The following is a 7807-nucleotide window of genomic DNA, read 5'->3' as shown; positions in this document are numbered from 1 at the left end:
TCTTGGGGCCTGTGAGTGTGTCCATCTGAAACCCTGGCTGAGCACACATCAAACCCAGGTTTAAATTTCTAGTCTAGAATGAAGAACTAGTCTTGCAGGTGTCGGCTCGTGGTGTTATGTATCAGAAGTTAGGCAGAACAATTGATGCTCTCCATTTCAGCACCACCGACAGTCGTAAACGCAAAGAGCAAATCCATAAACGCAAAGATCGCTGATCATCAAATCCCTTCCACCACCTCTTCGTTTGCAAATTAATAAAATGGTAATTGCGGGAAAGCACTTGGTCTACTGTACCAGGGTAGAGTAAACCGGTACAGATCGAACATACACTGTACTGGCTCCCACCATACACTGCACATGGACTTCTGGCTCCTCCAGTGTCCTCAACGATAAGTTTTTCCTGATCGTTTTTGTCGAATTTCTACAGTTTTATATTTTGCTGTTTTTGTGTTTACTGTCGGTATGCTTCCAGTTCCATTTTGTTCTCGTTCGAGTAGTTGGATTTTTCTTGCCGTGTCTTTTGAGGCCTACTCAGTTCTTTCATTTGTCGTTGTGTCTATGAACGTCCTTTCTCTTTCCTACCTTTTATTTTCACAACCTTTTAATTTCCTCACCTCACACCAGCCCTCTCCTCCCCCCTCACCTAACCACCAACCCTCTCCTCCCCCCCTCATCTCACCACCAACCCTCTGCTCCCCCCCTCACCTCACCACCAACCCTCTCCTCCCCCCCTCACCTCACCACCAACCCTCTCCTCCCCCCCTCACCTCACCACCAACCCTCTCCTCCCCCCCTCACCTCACCACCAACCCTCTCCTCCCCCCCTCACCTCACCACCAACCCTCTCCTCCCCCCCTCACCTCACCACCAACCCTCTCCTCCCCCCCTCACCTCACCACCAACCCTCTCCTCCCCCCCTCACCTCACCACCAACCCTCTCCTCCCCCCCTCACCTCACCACCAACCCTCTCCTCCCCCCCTCACCTCACTACCAACCCTCTCCTCCCCCCCTCACCTCACCACCAACCCTCTCCTCCCCCCCTCACCTCACCACCAACCCTCTCCTCCCCCCTCACCTCACCACCAACCCTCTCCTCCCCCTCACCTCACCACCAACCCTCTCCTCCCCCCCTCACCTCACCTCACCACCAACCCTCTCCTCCCCCCCCCTCACCTCACCACCAACCACCTTAACCCCTCCCTGCGAACATATCTTGCCTCGCCCCTCCCATTCTCTTTCCTCATCGATTTTACCTTTTTATCCCCATTCTGTAATTCACCAAACTCCTTCACAATCTTTCAACCTTTCTCTTTTTTTTATTCAAATCTGCTTCCACCAAACATTAAAAAATATATCACTGAAGAAACTAAAAACGAGGTCCCTCCTCCCGTACTAACAAAGTGCTTATATACACCTCCACCTCCATTCTATCTGAACATATTCTGCATTTAATCACCCCCCCCCCCCCCCCCTAAGCCTCCCTGCCCTCATTTCACTGAATGCCCAGACAGTGCTCACAGTTTTGTTTTAAAATGTTGAAACTTCCTTCTCCCGTGTTGCACACTCTTCTATTTCAACTCGCTTCTCTTTCTCCTTTTGAAAAGTCTGTCTTCAAATTGCTCTTTCAGTCTGATTCAAAAAATTCAATCTTTTACAGTTCTTCCTTTCTCCAATCTCTAAACTCGCCTTCATTCAACCCGAAAATGTTTTCAAACGTATCTCTGACTTGGAAATCTCAACAAACCCATTTTATTTTGGATGTTTGAATTTCATTAATCGTTCAAAACTTTCAAAACTTTCAAAACTACTCCTCACCTCTCCCTTAAAAACTACCCCCATCACCCCTCCCCCTTCAAAACTCCTCCTCACCCCTCCCTTAAAAACTACCCCCATCACCCCCCCCCTTCAAAACTCCTCCTCATCCCTCCCCTTCAAAACTACCCCCATCACCCCCCCCCTTCAAAACTCCTCCTCACCCCTCCCTTAAAAACTACCCCCATCACCCCCCCTCCCCCCTTCAAAACTCCCCCTCATTCCTCCCTTTCAAAACTCCCCTCTTATACCTCCCCCTCAAAACTCCACTGCCTCTCTCTTCCAACACATTCATGCACCCCCCAATCGTCTACTCCCCTCTGCCCCCCTCATATCACCCCTCGCTGTGCCTTATCCCATCACCACCGAGCCTTTTGTCCTCCTTCTCCTCATCTTGTCCTCTCTCCTTGCTCTTCTGCAATCTCCAAAACACTGTCAACTGCTCTCCCTACCTACTCCTTTACTCCCCCATCTTACCCTCTCCCACCCCTACCTCTTCTGGTACCTGATGCTCCTCATCCTTCTTCCTTGACCTGCCTTAATCTCTTCCTTAACCTTCACAGACATCAAACATCTGGGGCCTCTGCTGAAACCTGACTGATCTCTATGCAGGTTGCCTCACACAAAACAGACTTGATCTGCTTAACAGAAACTTTCCTCCTTCAAGATGTCCCTCACTCTCTCCCTGGTTACTCCCTCGTTTGGTATGATAGACCCGAGCCTCATTCTGGTGGCAGAGTTACTCTGCACATAAAAACTACATTTATCACTGTCCGTGTACTGCTCTTACACCTCCCAAACCCCATGAGTACCTCTGGCTACGTCTTCCCCTCCGCTCCCACCTTTTGTTTTTATGTGTTGTACCATTCACCAAACAGGGATGACTGCATTTACATCTCGCTTTCCGACAACATGGACGAACTTCTATCCACTCATCCCAACTTTCTCTTCCGCATATGTGGCAATTTAAATGATTATCATGCCATCTGGCTGGGTGTGGTTCCCTCTCGCACCAGCCATGGCACCTCAGCAAAGGACATCTGTGACTCATTGGGACTGACACAATTTGACAATTTCTCCAATGTCTTGATCGCTGATCATCAATTTGGATTCAGACCAGGCCACTCCACCCTGGACCTGCTGTTTCTGCTGTCTCAACAATGGATGGAGGTCCTCAACGCCAGATAGGAAACCAGAGCTGTCTCCCTTGACACATTCTTGTGCCTTCGATATGGTCTGGCACCCCGTCCTGCTCACCAAACTCTCCTATGTTATCCATGGCAACCTCCACACACGGCTTGTGGACTTCATCTCCGGTCGCAGTCAACGTGTGGCCCTGAATGGAATTCTCTCATCTCCCCTTCCTGTCCAGGGTGGAGTACCTCAAGGCAGTGTTCTGGGCCCTGTACTTTTCCTGGTCTTCATGAATGATCTTTCCAACTCTCTGGAAAATCCTCTTTGTCTTTTTTTGATAACTCCACACACTGTCGCTCTATATTGCAACCCTCAAATCGGCAAGCCGCAGCCTCTTCACTCTCTGCAGACCTGGATAAAATCACAAACTTGTCAAATGGGTGGAACATGTTTTTCAATCCTGACAAATCTCTCACACTCACTTTGTCTCTCCAAAAAGACCATGTGGAAAACCTTCCCATCAACTTTCTCAACAATCCTCTCGAATAAGTTCTGTCACTCAACCTGTTGCGTCTCACGATCAGCCATGATCTTTCTTGGGAAAGACACATTTCCAAGCTGGACTCCAAAGCCAGTCACTGACTGGGCATCTACCATTGGGTGAAGTTATTTTCTTGGCACTACTGAGCTTCTAACCACATACAAAGCTTTCATCCACAGCTTGATGGAGTACTGCTCTCACCTCTGAGCTGGTGCTCCTGCCACACAACTAGGTTGGCTTCACGTTCTAGAAACCAAAGTGTTCAGAATCATTGGTATCTCCCGTGATGAAGCTGATGCTGAGGGCCTTTCACTCTCTCACTTCAGGCAGGTTGGTGGTCTTTCTATCTTCCACCGACTCCTCCCGCATAGCACCCCCAGCTCTGTCTGTGCTCTGTCCCCCAAATATTCCTGCAGGACGCACAAGATCTGTCAGCATCCCCCTTCTCGTGAAACTGTCAAAATCAAGACTCTCTGCTCACCTTCACTCTTTCATTCCTCTTTTTTCCGGCTTTGGAACAAACGCCCACCCTCTCTTCAATCCCACTTCTCCCTCCAGATATTTAAAACAGCTGTTCACCACCATCTCTTGTCTTCCCCCATCCAAAACCTTCATGCAAGTCCTTGTCGTGTCCATCTTGTTTATGTTGTGTAACCCGCCCTATTCCTTCCCCTTCCACAGATCTTCCGATGTCGCTGTTCACTCCTGTTGTTCTACTTCCCTCTCTCTCCCCATATTGTCCCCCACTCACTTTATTATATGTTCTGTGTGTTGGCTGTTTCACGAGCTTTGACTGACGGATAAACAAAAAGGGTGGTTGTGAACTGTTGTGAAGAGAACTTTTATGAATACCAGTGGTGTAATAGTCAAATAGCTTTCACAGGATACCGTTTCATTAATTTCTGCATTATCATCTGAGGGAGAATCTGAAAGCTGCGGCGGATCTCAGCCATACGGAATCCATAAACGATCGGATTTGCAAGAGGCTGCAGCAAATAGAACAATGAATCACTCAGGTGTTTAAAAACGTGAGAGGAAGATTTGCTCGCTGACAGACGCAGAGAGATGATCGCAAAAAGAAAGGAGAAAAGGAAGAGAGAAAGTACCATGCAATGGGTGACACATGTGTGTAGAGCCTTACTACTTCCCTCGGAGTGCTTGGTTGAACATAGACATTCGTACAGAATTAAACCATATGTGATGATGACAACTGTGATGATAAAAGTGATTGTGATAAAAGCTATAACAAGCCCATAAATACTTTGAACAGTGATATCATCACATGATAGTTTCGCGACAGCAATGAAAATACACATGACATTAGGAAGTACATCCTTGCAGAAGGTCAATCGCAAAATTAACAAGGGTTGAACACCTGCAGCAAGGAAACACCAGCACAGTGTCGCCCACATCACTCTGTGAGCTTTACTGTTCGTGATCAGGACACCGTAACGGAGCGGATGGCAGACGGCCAGGTAACGATCGATAGCCATGATTCCGAGTATGTAAGGCTCCATTACAGCATAAAATGAAACGAAAAAAGCCTGAATGAAACAAAGATTTATCCGAGTTTCGTTATTTACGATGATACTGTACATGAGTCGAGGAAGCACATTTGTTGAACATATAATGTCCATGAATAACAAATAAGCAAGGAAGATGTAGACAGGTTTGTGTAACTGCTTTCTCAGGATAATGAGCAGGATCAACACCAGGTTGAGAGTGACAGTTACAATGTAGATGAAGAAGAAGACACTGAAAGCCCAGGGCCGAACCTGAGGTGGCTCATTAAAAATCGCTTGGAGGAAGAACACGTGCTTCAGTGACTGATTCATCTCCGAGAAAAGGTTTGATAACTCTGGGGGAGAAAAAATAACACCAAGATTAGCGCTTTGCGATGACGTAATTCTGATTGAAAAAATACATCCAAAATATTTGGGAACAAAAACGAGTGGGAAATTCTCAAAGGTGGAGGTTGTTCAATGTTTACACACGTGAGCACACCTTTGTATTTCTCCACTGAAATTGTTTACTGGATTTGCATCATGTCCTCTCTTTTTATTAATTTGAGTGTATTTGTGGTGATGATGCAGAATGAGTTGTGGGTTTTTATCGTTTTAATTCCCAAATGAGGTATGAATAACAGATCATATGGTGATTGAACATGTTTCTGTGTAATCATGTGACTGCTGTGTAATTCGATATCCCCCGCATATGTTGACATATGCCCCCCACTTTTTTGACGAGGGGAGATTATTCCCCCCAATTTGTACCCGAATATAACATGAAATGCGTTGCTCTGCACAATCCACATGTGGGATGTTCTCCAAATACATCATCTCAGGTATCTATAAATCAATATTTACTTTCCCCAAACATGTTATCTCTTAAATCATGACTGCGCTGGTCGGCATTATTTAATAACAGAGAACGGCATCGGCTCGTGCATGTCGTGCTGGATTTCATTGGTCCAAGCACGGAGTGCACGGTGCAGGCATGCGCAAAAAATGTATCACGTGATTTTTCATTTCTCAAAATTGTGATACGAAGGAGATTCTTTGCTCATCTATAGTGAAATTGTGAGGTAAGAAAAGTTTATTTAGTTGTTGTTACATTGGAGAAACTGCTAACTGAGCGAGAATTGATTCAATTTTGGTGAAGATTTGAATCCGGATCCGGATACAAGAGTTTTTAAAATTGCAAAGTGATTCTTCACCATTGAGTCAGAGGCCCCAAAACGATATATCGGATGATATTTCAAAAAGTTGTGGAGGACTAATGACAAAACTAGGTGGATGAGTTGATTGGGCAACAGGAACAAGATGATTCGATTGGTTTCAATCAGTTCAATCTTGTTTTCATCAGCCCACAGAATCTTCTTTCTCACACTCTGAGATTCCTTCAGGTGTTTTCTTGCAAATTCCAAGCGGGTTTTCATGTGTCTTTCACTGAGGAGAGGCTTCCGTCTGGCCACTCTGCCATAAAGCCCAGATCGGTGGAGTGTTGCAGTGATGGTTGTCCTTCTGGAAGTTTCTCCCATCTCCACACAGGATCTCTGGAGCTCAGCCAGAGTGACCATCGGGTTCTTGGTCACCTCTCTTACCAAGGCCCTTCTCCCCCGATTGCTCAGTTTGGCCGGGCGGCCAGCTCTAGGAAGAGTCCTGGTTGTTCCAAACTTCTCCATTTAAGAATTATGGAGGCCACTGTGCTCTTGGGAACCTTCAATGCAGCAGAAATATTTTTGTAGGCTTCCCCAGATCTGTACCTCGACACAATCCTGTCTCTGAGCTCTGCAGGCAGTTCCTTCGACTTCATGGCTTGGTTTTTGCTCTGATATGCAGTCAGCTGTGAGACGTTATATAGACAGGTTTGTGCCTTTCCAACTCATGTCCAATCAATTGAATTTACCACAGGTGGACTCCAATCAAGGTGTAGAAACATCTCAAAGATGGTCAAGAGAAATGGCAGGCACCTGAGCTAAATTTCAAGTGTCACAGCAAAGGGTCTGAATACTTATGTCAATGTGATATTTCAGTTTTTTCTTTTTAATAAATTTGCAAAACTTTCTAAAATCCTGTTTTCTCTTTGTCATTATGGGGTATTGAGTGTAGATTTATGAGGGAACAATGAATTTAAACGATTTCAGCATAAGGCTGCAACATAACAAAATGTGAAAAAAGTGAAGGGGTGTGAATACTTTCTGAATGCACTGTATGTGGTGCTGCACGACCCCTTACTTCCAAATAAAATACACTTCATTTTGTCCTCGGCACAGACCATTGAGGCCATTAGGTGTTTGACATGCTGAATCGATAGATTACTACAATCGATGTGTAAATGCTCACCTGCGATGGCACTCGGGAAAGGAAGAAGCTCAGGTACACTTTTAATGAAGAAGATATATTATCTTGACTCCTTGTTAATCACCCAGGGGGAAAAATGTCTAAATTGTGAAGCAATGAATCAATAAGTTTTGTCTGTGCACTGATTGCCTTTCATATATGATCCATAAGATTTACCATTTACGATTATAACGATATTTTCAACCTTTGCAAAGGTGGATCGAGGTTATGTTTTCACTCCTTGTCTGTTTGTTTGTTTGTCTGTAACAGCATGTTTGAAAAAGTCGTGATGGATTCGGACGAAATTTAGTGGCGAGGTTGGGCATGTGACATGGATGAACTGATTACATTTTGGTTAAAATCCGGATCTGGATCCCGATCAGATAAATTTTTAACTCATTCTTCACCGTTGAATGATGGGGCCAAAAAACGATAAATAACATGTTCTTAAAAAGTTTTGGACGAGTGACAAAACTT

At 45.4% G+C, this 7807-nt stretch overlaps 1 protein-coding gene across 1 annotated transcript; it reads right to left on the bottom strand.

Annotated features, from left to right (window-relative positions):
- Nucleotides 1–4354: 4354 nt before the first annotated feature.
- LOC137433451 (olfactory receptor 8G17-like) lies at nt 4355–5323 on the bottom strand. Its single transcript, XM_068125781.2, has one exon. It carries the CDS (start codon nt 5321–5323, stop codon nt 4355–4357), a length of 969 nt encoding a protein of 322 aa, XP_067981882.2.
- Nucleotides 5324–7807: the final 2484 nt, after the last annotated feature.

The sequence above is a fragment of the Myxine glutinosa genome, chromosome 10, assembly GCF_964187855.1.
Source record: "Myxine glutinosa chromosome 10, kmMyxGlut1.1, whole genome shotgun sequence".
NCBI classification, from domain to species: Eukaryota; Metazoa; Chordata; class Myxini; order Myxiniformes; family Myxinidae; genus Myxine; species Myxine glutinosa.
Note: the sequence above shows the minus strand (reverse complement) of the source record. Positions and strands in the feature narration are given on the sequence as shown.